The 17,055-nt window shown below is 38.6% G+C and overlaps 3 protein-coding genes across 4 annotated transcripts; 2 read left to right on the top strand and 1 right to left on the bottom strand.

Annotated features, from left to right (window-relative positions):
• Positions 1-7,968: 7,968 nt before the first annotated feature.
• LOC149932547 (histidine protein methyltransferase 1 homolog) lies at positions 7,969-9,675 on the top strand. The gene is made up of 7 exons (XM_090155141.1): positions 7,969-8,338; positions 8,452-8,703; positions 8,814-8,885; positions 8,961-9,109; positions 9,182-9,280; positions 9,347-9,462; positions 9,529-9,675. The coding sequence occupies exons 1-7, from the start codon at positions 8,198-8,200 to the stop codon at positions 9,564-9,566; spliced, it is 867 nt and encodes a 288-aa protein (XP_090011267.1). The 5' UTR covers positions 7,969-8,197; the 3' UTR covers positions 9,567-9,675.
• LOC149932546 (integrin alpha-8-like) lies at positions 9,597-14,820 on the bottom strand. The gene is made up of 26 exons (XM_090155138.1): positions 14,627-14,820; positions 14,441-14,562; positions 13,905-13,982; positions 13,817-13,851; positions 13,625-13,751; positions 13,483-13,559; positions 13,371-13,419; positions 13,202-13,297; positions 13,021-13,109; positions 12,732-12,953; positions 12,570-12,672; positions 12,404-12,495; positions 12,242-12,332; positions 12,138-12,183; positions 11,910-12,073; positions 11,683-11,849; positions 11,487-11,621; positions 11,346-11,425; positions 11,058-11,280; positions 10,827-10,987; positions 10,589-10,763; positions 10,416-10,535; positions 10,228-10,353; positions 10,076-10,168; positions 9,828-9,950; positions 9,597-9,765 (listed from the first exon to the last, which is right to left on the bottom strand). The coding sequence occupies exons 1-26, from the start codon at positions 14,785-14,787 to the stop codon at positions 9,670-9,672; spliced, it is 3,051 nt and encodes a 1,016-aa protein (XP_090011264.1). The 5' UTR covers positions 14,788-14,820; the 3' UTR covers positions 9,597-9,669.
• A 327-nt stretch (positions 14,821-15,147) lies between these two features.
• Rcd-1 (Required for cell differentiation 1) lies at positions 15,148-17,055 on the top strand. Of its 2 annotated transcripts, none has more exons than XM_090155139.1 (7): positions 15,148-15,478; positions 15,549-15,667; positions 15,750-15,870; positions 15,938-16,025; positions 16,088-16,194; positions 16,262-16,554; positions 16,616-17,055. In XM_090155139.1, exons 1-7 carry the CDS (start codon positions 15,455-15,457, stop codon positions 16,785-16,787), a joined length of 924 nt encoding a protein of 307 aa, XP_090011265.1. In that variant the 5' UTR covers positions 15,148-15,454; the 3' UTR covers positions 16,788-17,055. The 2 variants fall into 2 exon arrangements, with proteins under 2 accessions (XP_090011265.1, XP_090011266.1); XM_090155140.1 differs by having other exon boundaries at positions 15,155-15,478; positions 16,262-16,548; positions 16,616-17,053.

Genomic DNA, 17,055 nt, shown 5'->3' with positions numbered 1-17,055 from the left:
TTTCATATTTATTTAATTACAATGAACGAGTTTAATTCAAATAAAAAACGGAAACGTGATGATACGAAAATATCTCTTGTTGGTGAATTAGATAAATGGGAAAAGGCAAAAGAACTGTGGTTGAGTTCTAAGGTTTATCAAAATACTCCAGTGAAACCAAGGCCCATAGAAATTGGCTTCTATTGTCTATTCGTCTAGCGTTTTTTTTGCAAAATTCGATGAAACTCGCAAATAATAATTTAAAAAATTACGAACACATTACTACCAAAAGACCTTATCGCTCATATGAATTTTTCGTTAAACATTTGTTGTTTACTAAACTAAATCTCATTAAAGATTAACGAATTTTTAAAACTTCCTACGTGCTCAGCTAACCCTAACCAAGACCACGCTGGATTTCGTCATACAAAAATCCCAACACAGCGGTGCCTGTTTACGTCTTCACGAACTTGAGTAAAAGTAGTTCTACGCGCCAAATTTCGTTAATGACGTCACGGATGACGTTTTTCAAAACCCCACTTTCCAGCCCCTTTAAACATATCTAATCTTCTGATGTTTTATTTCCCTTAAAAAGCAACGCAAGTGGTCATGCAGGGGGGGGGGGGACTATGTTTTCTTCAACAAACCGTAAGTAGGTTTTCCAAGGATGATTTTATACAGCGCGAAAGCCTTATTCTCCTTGGTGTAGCCACGTGGCGCAATTTCGCTCTCATTCGCGAATTTTTCGATTTTCTTCGCTGAGTTAGCTCGCAATCAACGAATCCAGGAATTTAGGCCTAGCTTAATTTATTTATTATGGAGAAAAGAACTGGGTTAGTTTCCGAGAGTTGGACTTTGATATTTTCGATTTAACAATGTTTTGGAATAAAATTATTTGTGAATTGAATATTTTTAACAGTGGCGTAGTAATGATTTGATGGGCCCGTGGCAAATTTTTCTTTGGGGCCCCTAATACATAGCTAAAAATATGGCAAAAATTAAAACTTTAATTAAAAATTGAACTTTTATATTTTACACTGTTAAAGTAGTACGAAGTTGACGGTAGTTAAAAAAAAATAAAATTCACGACGGATACAGATCATATATAATAGTACGTAGTTAACTTTCAACAACTATTTTTTTCTAGTTAAAGTTGATATCTACAGTTCGACTAGAGTCTAGGAATAGGAGATTAGAACGAAGTTCATTTTCACATAATTATGTTTCATTATGTGAAATATTTCTTTCTAGCTTTCAAATCTGCAAATTGATCGATTAGTTTATCAGTATTTAACTGACGTGCAGTGTCTTGTTCGATTGATAACAATGCCAACCCCGATAGCCTTTCTTGCCTCATGCTACTTCTCAGATAGTTTTTAATTATTATTAGTTTAGAAAATGAGCGCTCGGCACTGGAAGATGTCACTGGTATTGTTAGAAAAAGTAGTAATGCCGTGTAGAGTTCAGGGAAACTGGCAGACAAAGAGTGGTTATCTATGATGAATAAATTGGCAAACTCTTTTACGGTTGAAACCTTTCGGATATCTTCTTTCAATGCACACCTCAAACTGAGAATTTCTGGTACAAATGAGTTAGATAAATCTTTAGGATAAGCTTTAACAAGTTTCTCAGCTTCATTCGAAAGTTCGGTATCGGTTAGATTTTTTAAACTTATCGGATTTATTACGTAAAATCTTTCCACAATCTCATTGAAACCAGTAAATCGACATTTAAGCTGATCGATGATAATATCTAAAGTTCGATAAAATATTTTAACTCTAAGATAACTTTCCGGATCCGTTAAGCGCTGATCTTCACATAATTCGTCGAAATGTTTTTTAACCCTCCTTTGTCTTTTCATTTCAAACTCTGGCCGAATGGACCAGCTCCTCGCAATAACCTTCGCCTCGGTTAACATGTCCTTAAAATTATTCCTAACACTAGCGAGTTCACCCATACACACTTTTAAGAGGTTAGCCGCCTTTATGAGATCTATTTTAATATAGATTGCAAAGCTTTCGATACAACGTTTGATGTCAAATAAAACCATTTTTCGTCCATTTCAAAGGGACCAGTCGGTCTACAATGTCCCCTTTCAACAATATATCGCTTTGTATTATCGTTTAAAATACTACCAAAGTGACCGCGGTCCGTTGGATAAGATGTTAATATTGGAATAGCAAAAAGAGAACGATTCTCTGAATTTATACTAGTTACCTCGAAACAGGTATAATCACTATTAGGTATAATCACTATTAGCTTTAGCTATGCTATTATAGTTACGTTTGGTCTGATCATTATTTGTTTCTTCCTCAGTAGTTCTAGTGCACTTATTCACTGTCGATTTACTTGTTTCTTCAAAAGGTGCAAAAAATCCACTGATATCAAAAATATATATAAAAACCATAAAGTGGACCTCTACGGCCCTTCGCTACCTTCCACTACAATAGCCTTGTAAAATGAGAAACGACTGGGGGTGTCATTCTCCCTCTTTATTCCAAAACCAATCGCCTTAGAGCTACTATACGTCATCGTTCTACGTCACGCGATGTCGGAAAATAGTTTCACGAGAATCGCGATACTAGCAGCTCTGCTGGGAACAAATATAAAAAAAACCGTCTGCACCGTCTGCTTTGGAAATACCACGGTTTACGGATTATGGGATCCCGTGCAAATACTTTATTTTCCTTTGATGCAAAGGCCCGATAAGCTACATCGTTTTCTAGGTTTGTTTTGAATTTTATTTATTTAATTTTCAATTAGGTTATAAAATCAAATTTCATCAATGTAATCATCTAATTCATTTCAATTTAGGGATATTTTTCTTTTGCATTTGAAATGCCACGGAAAAGAACAGAAGAGCAGTTGCCTTTTAAAACATTCCAGAGTCTTTTTAAGGTTCCGGATTTATCAATGATAAAAAAGTCTTCATTTTCGTAATTTTCTATTAACGCCACTAAATCTAATGGTTTTCCGTTAATATTTTCACTCATGTTTAAAAAATCAATTTGAATCTATCACTTTGGAAATTTCACAACGAAAACGTTTGAGATTTTTTGGAACTATTTAAATTTTGCCAACTAACGCATGTACCTTGTGTAAAAATGCGCGAATTTAACCCTCCGCGGCGGCGAACTACCATCCCATCCTCTTCTCCCCGAATGGGGGAAGCAGCTCTGGGGTGATTGAGGGGGTTTATCATTTTTCATGTTGTCGGTAAGGGCCTTAGAGGTCCACTTTATGGTTTTTATATATATTTTTGCTGATATTAGGTAATTTAGACGCGTTCTCCTCTTCTTCCTTTCCTTTTCTTACTTCCACTTAATTGTTTTTTGTAAGTCATGATATCATACACTATAAAGCCCCATTTTCATGCTCGCTGGTAGCGGATAAAAATCGTCAAAATTCGCTTCCGCCACTCGCAAGCGTGAAAATTAAGCTAAAATATCTGTTTGAAACAGATCGACGCGGAAAGTGAAAAAGGGTATAGCTGAAGTGGATTTTGTCGATTTTTACCTGCTACCAGCGAGCATTAAAATGGGGCTTAAGACCGAGTCCAAGGTTCGTGGACCGAGTCAACTGACAGCTAGCCGCTTAAAAGAGGATGAAAAAATTGTGAAAGTTGGGTATAGTGGGAATACGAAGTAGGTGCCAAACCTACGCGGAGGTGAGGCGGGAAAAGTTATCGCAGAAATAGCTAAATGTAAACATAAAACCTTTTTACATGATAGTTTTGATATTCGTATTAAAACCGGGTACCCGACACATACGAAAAAGTATATCACGAAACTAACCTAGTACTACTTTATAAAAAATCCTAAAGTTAAAGGACCCCAATCGTCTAAATTATGTTTTAAATCGTTTTACGAAAAGTAAGTAAAGTAAGTAGTTACTAAAATACTAAATTATATTTTGTATATTTTTTTATTTTGAAAATATGTTTCGACCAAGGCATGACGTTCCCGCCCGATGGGCCCTCTCGTGGTCCGATGCCCGCGGCATTTGCCACCCAGGCCGCCCTATTGCTACGCCACTGATTTTTAATAATGGAAGTTGAAACATTAGGTCTTGGACTCGGTAAATCTCTGCCGCTAGCCTCACATTGGATTAAGAAAATTCCACACCACACACACTCCTATATACCGTCTCCCTTAACAATTTCCCTATCATTATACCCCGACAGAATATTTATCTTTTTTTATTACATTTATTTTGTAGAAGTTTAGGATCCGATTTGTCGGTAAGCACGGAGACTTCACTTTCCTCGGCCATTTTCGCGACTAAAGAATTAGAATGCATGGATTTTGCGTAAGAACCGCGAGAGGCGCATTTATACAAAATAAATTCGGCAAATATGGTTCTGCTTTTTTTACAGAGGGAAAGGCTATGGCAGATAGCGCATGCGCAGTCGTTCTTTTTATCTATAAGATAATTTACCCCCCTGCATGGTCACTTGCGTTGCCCTTTAAACCTTCATTAAGTTCATTAGTTTCTTAAATATTTTCGGGAAGAATCTCAAAATTGTTTCTCTTGAAGATAATAATACTAAATATAATGTTAAACCTACATATATTCATAAGATTTTATAATACCTTTAACCTTTAAATAATCTTTCGTGATAACGTTTGTTTTAATTGGCGTGTTTCTGTTGTTGTTTACATTATTCGTCGTCTCGTTCGTCTCTTTCGAACGCGGGTGGTTTTTTGGTCGTCGGGAGGCGGTTGCTCGCGAGAATTTGATGTTTCATTCCCCCTTTCGGTTCTTTTCTCGATTACCCTTTAACCCCTCGTCAACAGTGATGGGCATTTGCTAAAAACTACTCTATTGTCATGAAAATCACTGGCAAATATGCCATACAAATACATAATTTTCTTGGAGTGTTGTGGGCTTCCCCGGATTTTTACTATTGTACCCCACCCAATATTTTCCTTCCACCACATTTACTGTCTTTAATTTCTTTATAACCTTTTAACGTTAGCATATGATGTAATTGTACGTTTTGGCTTCGATATTGGCCAAAGTTAAATAATTATTTCCAAGAATGTCATGTTTTTATATTTCCATTGTTTTGGTTTTCTTACATCTAAACTCGGACTCACCTCCTCTCACCGCCGTTAAATAACTTTTTAGCTGATCTCCTCTCATCGCATTTCGCTAATTAAACTAACCTCACTCACACCCCAAACACTTTGAAAAATCTTATTTCCTCTCGCTCTCCTCTCCCTTAAATTCATAGCTTGAACTCATTTCACGCTCCTCTCCATTGGGAGCTTAGAGCATCTCACCTCCTCTCAATAACTCTCACTGATCTCACGGTGAGAGGAGAGTGCCCATCACTGCTCGTCAAACTACCTCCTTTTATGGCACTCCTTTCGCAGTTGTTAATTTTCTCCCGTGCTTAACTATCTTTTTAGTTATTATTATACGATACGATATAAAATTATTCGTTAGTCTTGAGTTGTGGTTATTTTTTACTTCGCTGTATTTATATTGGCAGGGAATAAAATAAATTAACATTCAGACTTTTTGGAAAATTTTAGTAAACTCCTACAACTAAAATAGTCATCATAGCGACGTTATTCTCGCTGCTTATAATGTCTACTACAAAATACCTAATTCGTTCATTTAACGTCGATTACTTTATTACATTATTTGTTTCAGGTTTGAATCAATATTGCAAATAATAAAGCTTGTTAATCCAGTTTCCCCAACATATATAAGTTATTTTAAATTATCCTTTGAAGAGTGACTGTCGGTACCTCTATCACGCCGTGTCTATTACCCATATAGATCTTACTAGAGAAATAAGTAACGTCATAAGATTATCAATTCCCCCTAAGTTTGAAACGAATGGGATTTTATCGTTAGGCTAATGACCGACCAAACTGGCACCATGAATCCATCTGGTGGTGAAAAACTGAAACTAATGCGCAAGACTGCCCTTCAAATGCAACTGCTTGGAGCCTACTCAGATGTACCTTACAACAGAAACATTGATTGGCGTACTAACGGGGATCCACGGTGTGATTGGGGCCACTTGTGACATTCTGCGAAACGCCATTAGTCCATAACTTTAACCTTGTGTGAGAACCTGTGTCGATTGACTCTTATGTTGTACAGTTTTTTTAATTGTCATTTCATGTACATTTTGGAACGTTTACCTTTTATTTAACACGTCAAATTTGGAGCGCATGGTGTGAAGGTCTTTCAGCTATATACACCAAATTCCCTTCTACATTATTTTGACCCCCAAATCCCCGAATGCATGCTACCGGATGGAAAGAAGCACCGTGGGCCAGAGTTAGTATAGGTGGCAGGGGGGTGGGAGGATTTGCTCTTTTTCTCCGCCAGGTAGCGTAGATTCTAACATTTTTTATCCCGCGCCTGTTTAGTGCTGAATACATGCGCCTTTATGCCCAATTCAAACTTAGGGGGTCGTTTATAGTCTTATGGTTACATAATATTAATAATTATGGCCATTTGCAAAAAGTATCACCGAACTGATTTTCAGAACCATCGCGCAATCAAGGTTTTATTCGGCAGAGAGACCCCTAGTATCTAGGTATTCGCGAAGTTAAATATAGAGTAGTAGCACCCCGTAGCTTTGGCCATGGCCGCCATTTTGGTCGCAAATTTTCTATCTATAGGAAAGAGCGTGGGTGGCGTACTAGGACGTCACAGTGCCATTACGCTATACTACTTACGAGAATGATGATACGCTACTCAATTCGGTTGAAAGTTTTGGCTGGCCGTGCTTAGATGTCTCGCGGCATGGGTGAAACACAGTGTAGTGGCCCTCCGATATATATACAACCCTACGATAAAATTTTAGTGGCCCTGGGTCCAGCTCAACCCCCCCACCCCTCTCTAAGTACGGCCCTAAGTTTTGGAAAAGGAATCTAGTCCCACTCCCACCCTTCTCTCTTAGTAAGTCGGATCCATAGAGATAGATAAGAAATAGAGGGAAGATTACCGCGTTAAGGCACCTCTGTTTTTGACCGGGAAAATTCACCCCCCCCCCCCTCGCATGTATGAAAGCGTAGATGGGCAGAATTTGCAACGCCATCTATCGATTGGCAGAGTAACTAGTATTAGGCAAATGACACTGTTGATTAATGTATTTCATTTCACCGCGCTTCGATGGCGCCACGTAATCTGCCCATCTCAAGGCTTCTTACATTGGCGAAAAGGGGGTTGGCACTCGGGGTCAACTTTTGCCAGATACAATAGTGGCTGCCTCTAGTTCTTTTCTATCTCTATGGTCCGGTCCGGTTATGAAAAGCGCTTCCGTTAAGGGGGCCTGTGAAAGAGAGGCTCGTTGCGCACCTTGTGATTTTGAAGAAAAAAAAAAGAGCCTCATCCCTGTTATTCAAGGTTGGTAAAATTTGTTATTCCCATAGAGATAGAAAAGAAATAGAGGCACTATTTTATCTGGCGAAGTTGACAGCGAGTGCCGACCCCCTTATCGCCAATGTAGGAAGCCATCAGATGGGCAGATTACGTGGCGCCATCGATACCCGGTGAAATGAAATACATTATGCCTTTTTTTGAAAATCAACTGTCTTTTTTTTTTTTTTCAAAATAAGAAAGATATTTATTTGGTGCCTATGACAGCGGGGTCTTCGCACCACACACTCCAAAATTACATAAACGGACTTAGCACCAGAACAAAGAAGAGGAAAAATTAAAAAACAAAAACGAAAATAGAAAAAACTGACAACAGACGAAATCTAATGACAGCCAATTAAAAAACTAGGCAAAACAAAGGTAGGAACTTAACATTAATTGATTTTCGCCACTTTAAAAATGTCACAAAGATCGTTAATAATCGCCAGGTCTCCATGCTGAACTGATTTTTTTACACCATTTCTGTCATTTGATGAAACAAAAGAAGGATAGATGGCGTTGCAAATTCTGCCCATCTACGCTTTCATACATGCGCGAGGGGGGGGGATGAATTTTCCCGGTCAAAAACAGGGGTGCCTTAACGCGGTAATCTTCCCTCTATTTCTTTTCTATCTCTATGGTTATTCCCTGTTATTAATAAACTTTGAAAAATGTTTACGTTTGAATTCAATCTTCGATTTTCTATTTCATGGCGAAGGTTTCGAATTTAGATGAAGCTGCCTCTTTAATGTTCCACCTTTGCTTTCGCTTTGGGCTTAGACTGTTCATCCACCTTGTTTAATTGTAACACTATTATTAACAAGCATACACTATGGAATTTCGTTTCAATTTTGGAAATTCTGATCAAGATGAAACGTTTGATTGCTACAAGAACGAGAACCCTCTTAGGTTTGAGGATAATGCGTTGGAATCAAATGTGAAGCAGATTGAGTTCAAGCTAACTCATGTTGATGTAAGTATCCCATTCCTCTGAAAGACCTTGAATCAGGCGTTAAAGGCATGGTCTAAATAATGAATATTCAATTGGCTACTTTCAAATATTTTGTTATGTATTTAAATATATAGATGCTTCGAAATATGACTTTATTTGACTGTGTGAAAGTCAGTGGAATGGAAATAAAACATGTCAATGCCAAATCTGTTGAAGAGAGGCTCCAATCTGAAAAAAGCCCAATACTGAATTGCATCCTCTCAGCCCACTCCGACCTCTTACCTGGTGTTTATGAAGGAGGTTTTAAGATATGGGAATGCACCTTAGATTTACTGGGCTATTTTATAGACCAGAAAGTATTATTTCAAGGCCGCAAAGTACTTGAGGTATTGTTACTTGAAAAACCAAAAGTGAAAAATATATTCATGTGCGAATATATTATTTAGTTTTGGTAAAACTGTCATTATCCAAACCACCAATTTACCAACTTCAATAGCTTGGATGCGGCGCTGGTTTACCAGGGATATTTGCATATCTGCAAGGTGCTAACGTAACGTTTCAAGACTATGTTAGTAACTAAATAGTCGCTTTAAATGTTTTCAACTTGTGGATATTAATTTGCGGGATTAATTAATCTTTGTAGAACTCTGAGGTTTTGGACTACGTAACTATTCCCAATTTGCTTTTAAACACGAATAGTGAAAAGAAGGAACATGTGGAATCTAAGTGTTTATTTCTGAGTGGGGACTGGGCTATGGTTTCATCACTTCTCATAGAGAAACACCCCGAAAAGTATGGTGGACCTTGCAATTGTAAATCTAAGAAATAATAAACCTAGACTGCTAATTGCATCCAAATCATTAGGTTCGATATTATTTTGACATCAGAGACAATATATAGTCTTGAATCGCAAAGTAAACTCTTACTTCTGATGAAAGAAGTTCTGAAGGAGACTGGTTCAATGTATTTATGATTTTATTATTTTTTTGGCAACACTCTAAATGGTAGAACTTAATTAAATGTATTCAGATATTTGGCTGCCAAAACATTTTATTTCGGTGTGGGAGGAGGAACTAGACAATTTGAAGAACTGATTGAAAGAGATGGACAACTGGAATCCAAAGTATGCCAAACTGTGGAAACTGGTAAGTGAAAACGTCTTTCTACCTGTATGTGATTATGTTAATCTAAGCGTATCTATTCGCGCTTAGGTGTGCCAAGGGAAATACTTCAGTTGAAGTTTAAGTAGTTCTTTTGTTAGCAAAATACGTACTATCGTTATGTAAAATACTTTATTATATTTCAATAATTAAAAGATATTTAAAAATATCAAAGTTCAAAATGCAATGTAACTATATCGTATTTGGCCGTTCCGAATTGTCTAAAAGCTTATCTTCTTTTTTTAATTCTTCCAAATCCTCTTGCGTTTTACGTCTGAAAAACCCACACTGCAAAAATAATTATAATTATTGTAATATAATCAATTTTATACCTTATATGAATCGCTTACTTTGACTAGCACGATAATTATTATAATGAGTAGAATAACTCCGCCTAAAACACTGGCAATTATTATCCAGAGGGAAACTGGTTCCTGGTCTGCAAAGCCCCCCTTGCTCATGGTAGTCTTCACCTACATAAATGAAACTTATCATTATTGTAAGTCTATCATATCAAATGTATCCTTATTCCATCATAATCTAACCACGCATTATCTAAAATATGCCTTGCCAGTTTTGGTAGAGTGTTTATACTAACTTGGGCTTCAGCGATGGGACGATCAGAAAAGACTCCCCCTTGATTTTGAAATACCTTGCCATCGGTCATAAAGAAGACCACGTCTAAAAGTGGCTGTGGACAAAAACCGTTTAATTAGGGCGTTGCTCTAGCCTGACACTGTCCCAACTTACGTTATCTATTCGTCCCTGAACTAAAGTAATGTCAGCCACACCAGATATGACCACTTTGACCGTGTTCTCTGGGTCAATCGGTCCCGCCACGCAATACACAGTTTTGCATTTTGTGGTGTCGCAATTCTTTCGGAATTTAAAAAATCAACACGCTGTAAACGCTGTTATTCTTCAGTGTCCTCACTTACCAAAGTGTATTCTCTCTCTTTCGATTTTTGTTCTTCGGCTACCAAACTACTCGGGATGAGAAAGTCATCGTCCTCTTTGGGATTTTCATGCTGGTTTGAGCATCGGGCTGGACCGCTGACCTAAGGATATATCGCGTTTAACACCTGCCATTTTCAATTTACGGAAAACTCGCCTCGAAATAGGTGATGTTAACTATCTCGGGTCCGCCGTCATCGTAACTGGGTAACCTGATATCCAACAAAACCTCTTCGACGGGGGTAAATTTGGAGAAGAGCTCGTAGCTGTGCTGAAACGGAACTCGGCTCTCCGTTTCTTGATTGTATATTATGGAGGCCGGATTCGGCAGCCTGAAATTTCGAGAATATTTGTTAAAAATGGTATGAAATCCCGGTTGATAATAGGCTACCGACCCCACTAATTGTACACCGAATTTAGACTTAAACGGTACCGCTACTGCCACGAAATTGTTGTCTATAGCTACTTCGTGGCTGACAGTCGTTCCTTTTACTCGTACGACTTGGATGCCGTCGTGCTTTAGCCTGGAAGCGTCTAATTTGATTTGGATTTTAACCTACGTACGCGTTCGCAAATTGTTAAGGTTTTACCGATTTTCACTCGACTCTGAGATAATTATAATTTACGATTTCGTTGGTCTTGAGCGGGTTGCTCAAACTGCATTCCAATTGGTATTCCTCGTTCGAGGGCGCTTCCGCTTTGGGAGCGCATATTCCCGGATTGACCAACGCGAGGTCGTCGGGAATGGTGACTTCAACCGTGGGCGCGTACGCCGCCTCTCCCTTGTTACCCACGATTATTTGTAAAGTTACTTGGGTGTCCACGCCGATTATCAGTTCGTTTTTGGCTCTGAAAATGTACGGTGTCAGTATGAACGATGGAGTTTCGTATCTAGTTACGTTTACGCCACTTACTCTAGTTGGAGCACATGGGCTTTCACGTCCATATCTGATTGACAGATATTATCCGTGCCACATCCGACCGCGAATGGCACCTACGAGAAAAGAAACCCCGCTGCTCTTTTAGTCATTTTTCGTTTTATTTACTGATCCAACCTTTAATTCTACGAAGCCCAGTTCCTTCTTAGACACCACTGGGCACGTCTTGCAAAATTGGTCTTGTTTGGGAAAAACCAAACCGTACTTGGTTTCGAATTTAAGCGGGTCTTCGTAGCTGATGCCTTTCTCCAACTTGAAAGAATGAATACTTGTTTGATTATTCCACGTTTTGATCCCGTTGAAGTTGTCTTACTAAAATATAAACTTTCATATCCATGCAAGTGGCTATGTTGGCGTCCAACTGCATGTGGGTTAGAATCTTCAGGATGGGATTAATTTTACCTTCGACTCCGAAGAATCCTCTCGGGTACAGCGTGACGCTTTGGAAAGCACCGTCTACGCTGACATTTACCGAGATATCTGATCGGGAAAGGTGTCTTCGATAAAATCAGTATGTAGCTTACGCTTAGACCAACTTACTAGTTTTCGTCGGTAGGTGCTGTCCAGTATATTTCATGCAGAATTTGATGACCAAACAAGGATCAGAGGTGGAGTTGGTACGGGGTACGCAGTTGGGCGACTTCAAGTCGATGCTTCTGACGGGCGTCGTGAACGTGGCGTCGAAATAGATGATGGGCCGTGATCTGAACAGAGACGGTAATCATTCGTGGGAGCGTTTATTTAAAGCGTTAAGGAAAGTAGCTTTACTTGAGTAAAACCGCGGTGTCGTCGCCGTACGAACCGACTACTAAATCTGTCATAATACAACGAATTATATGTCATGATTAATCACTTTGAGGTATAATTCGTACCGGGATATTTATTGTCGTCAACGTCAAATCCATTCGAAAAAGAAAAGCCAAATCCAGGCCCTGTAGCTCCCACTTGACTGGCAGTTATTTTCTGAGAAGTGGGAAAACACTCCTTTTAGCGAGACATTCTTTCGTTTTAAAAGCAAAAACTAGCAACCTTACCTGAACGTAATCGCAAGTCATTCCGTTTCTCGATCCGTGGTAAATGTAAACTGCTCCCTTCCCATCCTCGTACGGCGCTCCAACGGCAAAATCTAACGAAATAAGTATTTAAACCCCGTTTCTGCTCCAGGAAAACCCTTAAAACGTATTGATGATTGGTAACTACCATCGTAACCGTCCAGGTTAAGATCCCCCAAGTCAGACATAGCCGATCCGAAGCGGGCTCCCATGACGGCGCTTCCGGTTGTGGTGCAAGTTAACCGAAGTCCCTGGTTCAAAATACCACCGTCAGAAGCCATCCAATGGCGAACCAAATTCAAAAGCTTACGTTGGGACTACCCAAATATTGATAGATTCTACCGTTGTCTCCGCCGTTGGGAGTGCTGCTGTAGAACGGAGATCCCACAACCAAGTCCGTTATTTGGTCGCCGTTGACATCAACCGCCAATACAAACGCTCCGAAGTACTCTCCAATCTGTTGAGCTTCTAGATATTGGGTTACGTTCATCGTAGTTTTTTCTTTAACCTTCCAATACTGCGTGACGTAAACCTAGTTAAACAAACAATCGTAAGAGCGAGTACTCGTAGGATTCTATTCTTTAAGGCATTTCACTGACCCTTCCCGTCAAATCTCCGTCTCTTGGGGCCCCGGCGGCAACGCATTGAGACTTGGGACCGAAAAACTGTCCGGAAGCGATGGAGTAACCTAGACGAGTACATTGATTTTTGAAAAGTTACAGAGTACTTCCGTTCCGAAGAAATTAATTCTAAGGCTTTTTTACGTGATATATACCGCACCTATATATAGAGCTTCCTTGTTTTCCAACTCTTTCGGAAGATTGGCGATTACGGGACTGGCGGCAAGATCCTTTTGTGAGAGGGTGATAAGGTTACCTGTATCATCAACGCGCGTTTATTGACTCATTATTCACGGTGATTTCTAGAAAGGGTTTTCATTATAGCTTACCCGTCCAATCGGCGAGTCCTGGCGCGCCTATAACCAACTTGTCAGCGCTCTACAAATAAAGATTTGTAAATTGTCGTTACGGGTTTGGAACTTGAACAATTTAAACTTGTACTTTGTGAAACTTGACTGAAAAGCCGGCTTGCCCGTAAGCGTAGTAATGAGTGTATAGTGGAATTTTACTTTGTTGCGCTGTTTTTAAGTGTATATACATTAAATACCCTGATTGTTTTTCTAAAAAAAGAATCCGTAAATACTTCTATCGGCCAGTGGTGTCAGTTTCTTGACCGATGCCTGCGTTAGTTCTTTGTCAATAACGTAGCAGGCTCCGTTGACCGGGTATAAAGTACTTAGAAGCATGTTTCGCCAACTCGGGGCGCATACCTACGTTTGCCAACAATATTGCGTTACCTCAAGCATATAGGAAATAAACCCCGCTTTAAGCTTACCGCGATATTGTTAGGTGAAACGTCCATACTGAAACCTATTGAAATGATACATGTACGATTAAAATCCTTCAAAAGGTCCTTAACTTACCAAGTAAATTATTGTCCTTCAAGTCCATGATAGTCGTTGTTTTCCTATTAACGGTATGGCTGGTCGTGTGGTTATTTCCTGTTAGTATTATTATTGTAATCAGTGTGTAATATAATCATCACATCCACCTCTCGATGTTATTAATAATGAAACATGTACCTTCGCAGGCTCCCGCCGATTTTTGAAGGAAGTTTCGGAAGAACAATTTTTTTTTGGATAGTTACAAAGTGGTGTTGGCCCGAGGCCTTCGACACCAACAGAAGAACAAATTAATTAGGGGCGTAATATATCACAGTGATTTACTTAATTTAATTTGTATATTTTACATCGTTTATCGCGCGAACGTCCGCTCTTTGGCGGGAAAATTACGCCCTTTAGAAAATACCTAGAGCCGGCAATTCTACGAAGGTATATGTTTCATTTTCGTAGCCAGATAGATACTTCAGTCATAAGAGAAATTATTTACTTCTGTTATTATGAAGTTTTAAATACTATTAATTCTTATTAATAATAACAATAATAGTAGAATATTTTACCCGTAGTTTCTAACACCACGTGCGTGCATCTCTGATCTTGGATGGAACACCTCATGAGCGAACCAGGAGAGATGACACCTGCCAGGTTGGGGTCATTCGCTTTAGGCGCTCCTACTAGAACTCTAACGGAAAGCGTGCGATGGTTAATTTCGCCTATTCTTAAGGTGGAACTAACGGATTGATTACATGTTCTCTTGTCCCGTATTGTGCAATCCTACCGTAAACCCGAAGTAGCTTCCCGCATCACCTTGGAATACTGTTGGAAAACTTGTGTCGATATTCGACGATTTAGTCCCTTTAGAAATTAAAATAATTAAACCCGCGATAAAGATCTCCTTCAACATCATCTTAGCACGACACAATTTCTAATGGTAGAACTTATCGAATTCAGTTACAGTTGAGGTGTTACGGTTATCTAGCGAAGATAAGATTAGTGAGGGGGATTTTATTCATTGAAATAACGTGATATTAATATTATTCCGCGGAATCTTGTGGCGAGAGGAAATCCGGGCCATTTTCTTGTAAAAATTTACGCCTCATTTCTGTTTCTTCGTGTTGCGTACATTGGACTTTTCAAAGTTTTCAGTGTGGCGAATTTTAAATTACTCGCTGTAACACGGAATGGGAGTGGCAGACAGACTACGATCTTGATATCATAACCCCTCTTTTACATTCTTATTAGCTTGTATTTCATTTTCCAAAAAATACCCTAGATGGCAGCAGCGTCTCTAAAAACAAAAGCTATTCTTGATTTTTCTCTCGGAAAGGAAGCCGTGCCTGAAGCTTTTTTTCTGTAGCACCATACACTTAGCAACTGCGAGTTACCGACGTTTTAGTTTTGACCTTGTTTAGAATAGTCAAGGCGCAAAGTATTTATTATTACAGTATTTCTACAAATTAGTTTTTAAATAATTTAATTAGGGCCTTTGTTAGGGAAATTAATATTATCAATAATCGTGTACGACTTATAAGTTATAAATCTTGTAATTCCGGAGTCTAGGCTTAGGCGGAACAATGAACGCTCTCGTCGGCCAGCAGGTAACCCAAAGTCCATTTTATTTTTGTCCGAAATGAATGAAAATGTAACGAAGCTACTTTTAATACGTAGCGTTTGATGAATATTCCTCAACACGCGTCAATGCAAGCTGTTGATAGGGAAAAAATTTACATGTGGATTATTGAATTGTCAAGTCCTGAAACTAGGGAGAATGCTCTGCAAGAGTTAAGGTTTTTATGACCTTTTTACCCTCTCAGTTAATGTACTTTTTGTAGAAATATCTAGAAACTAATTGCAGAAATTCTCATTTAGCAAAAAACGTGAAGTAGTTCCTGATTTAGCACCAATGTTATGGAACTCCTTTGGAACCATAGCTGCCCTTCTACAAGAAATAATTAATATTTATCCTGCCATTAACCCTCCTACACTCACTGTAAGCGGCTTATATAAAATTTTTATCAATACAATTGATGTAATTATCATTTTGGAATTTATTTTAGGCCAATCAGTCCAATCGTGTTTGTAATGCTTTAGCGTTATTACAATGCGTAGCTTCGCACCCGGAAACAAGATCTGCCTTCTTACAAGGTGCGCGTGTTCTGATTTACACATTTCCTTAACCCATGGTTAATTTTTTATTGATTTTTCAGCCAACATTCCCCTTTTTCTCTACCCATTCTTACACACGGTCAGCAAAACCCGACCATTTGAGTATCTCAGACTTACGAGCTTAGGAGTTATTGGTGCTTTGGTTAAGGTATTTACTTTATAATAATGAAAATTCAAAGTATTTGTAGTAAAACTAGATTAATTGTTGAATTTAGACTGACGAACAAGAAGTGATAAACTTTCTGCTTACAACGGAAATAATTCCTTTGTGCTTAAGAATTATGGAATCTGGCAGCGAGCTTTCCAAAACCGTAGCCACGTTCATTCTGCAAAAAATATTACTTGATGAGACTGGCTTGTCGTACATCTGTCAAACGTACGAGAGGTTTTCTCACGTGGCCATGATCTTGGGGAAAATGGTAATCTCTTTGGCCAAGGAGCAATCGGCGAGATTATTGAAACATGTTGTGAGATGTTATTTGAGATTGTCGGACAATCCAAGGTACCGGTAATTATACTTCAAATAAATGGGCTAAAAACGCGGATAAAAAAAATCGAGGTTTTTGCAGAGCTAGGGAAGCTTTGAGGCAATGTTTACCCGATCAGTTGAAGGACAACACTTTCATGAATTGCTTGAAAGATGACAAGTCAACTAAGCATTGGTTGAGCCAATTGCTTAAAAATTTGGAAACTGGCGTTTCTGACCCTCGTCACGCTTATCCTAGCTTGACTCAACAGTGATCTCTCTCTGATAGTATTATGTAATGGAACCTGGTGTACAAAAACGTTTCTTCGAGCATCATTTTCCGCTTTTAAAGTATAAAATGATGTACTGTATAGTTTATTCTTTAAAAATCTTTCTAAAGAAAAGAAAAAAATGTAGATTTCATACGTGTCTTAAATTTATCATTGTAAGAAAAATGGAGAGGACAAAAAAATTATATTGTAATTACCTATTTTAGAATTGTTTTTAAACATGCCAAGGAAAATTATGGAAATAAAGTAGTTT

This window comes from Leiobunum rupestre, chromosome 8 (genome assembly GCF_980474605.1).
Source record: "Leiobunum rupestre chromosome 8, qqLeiRupe1.1.hap1, whole genome shotgun sequence".
NCBI lineage: Eukaryota > Metazoa > Arthropoda > Arachnida > Opiliones > Sclerosomatidae > Leiobunum > Leiobunum rupestre.
This window is presented reverse-complemented; position numbering and strand designations above follow the sequence as displayed.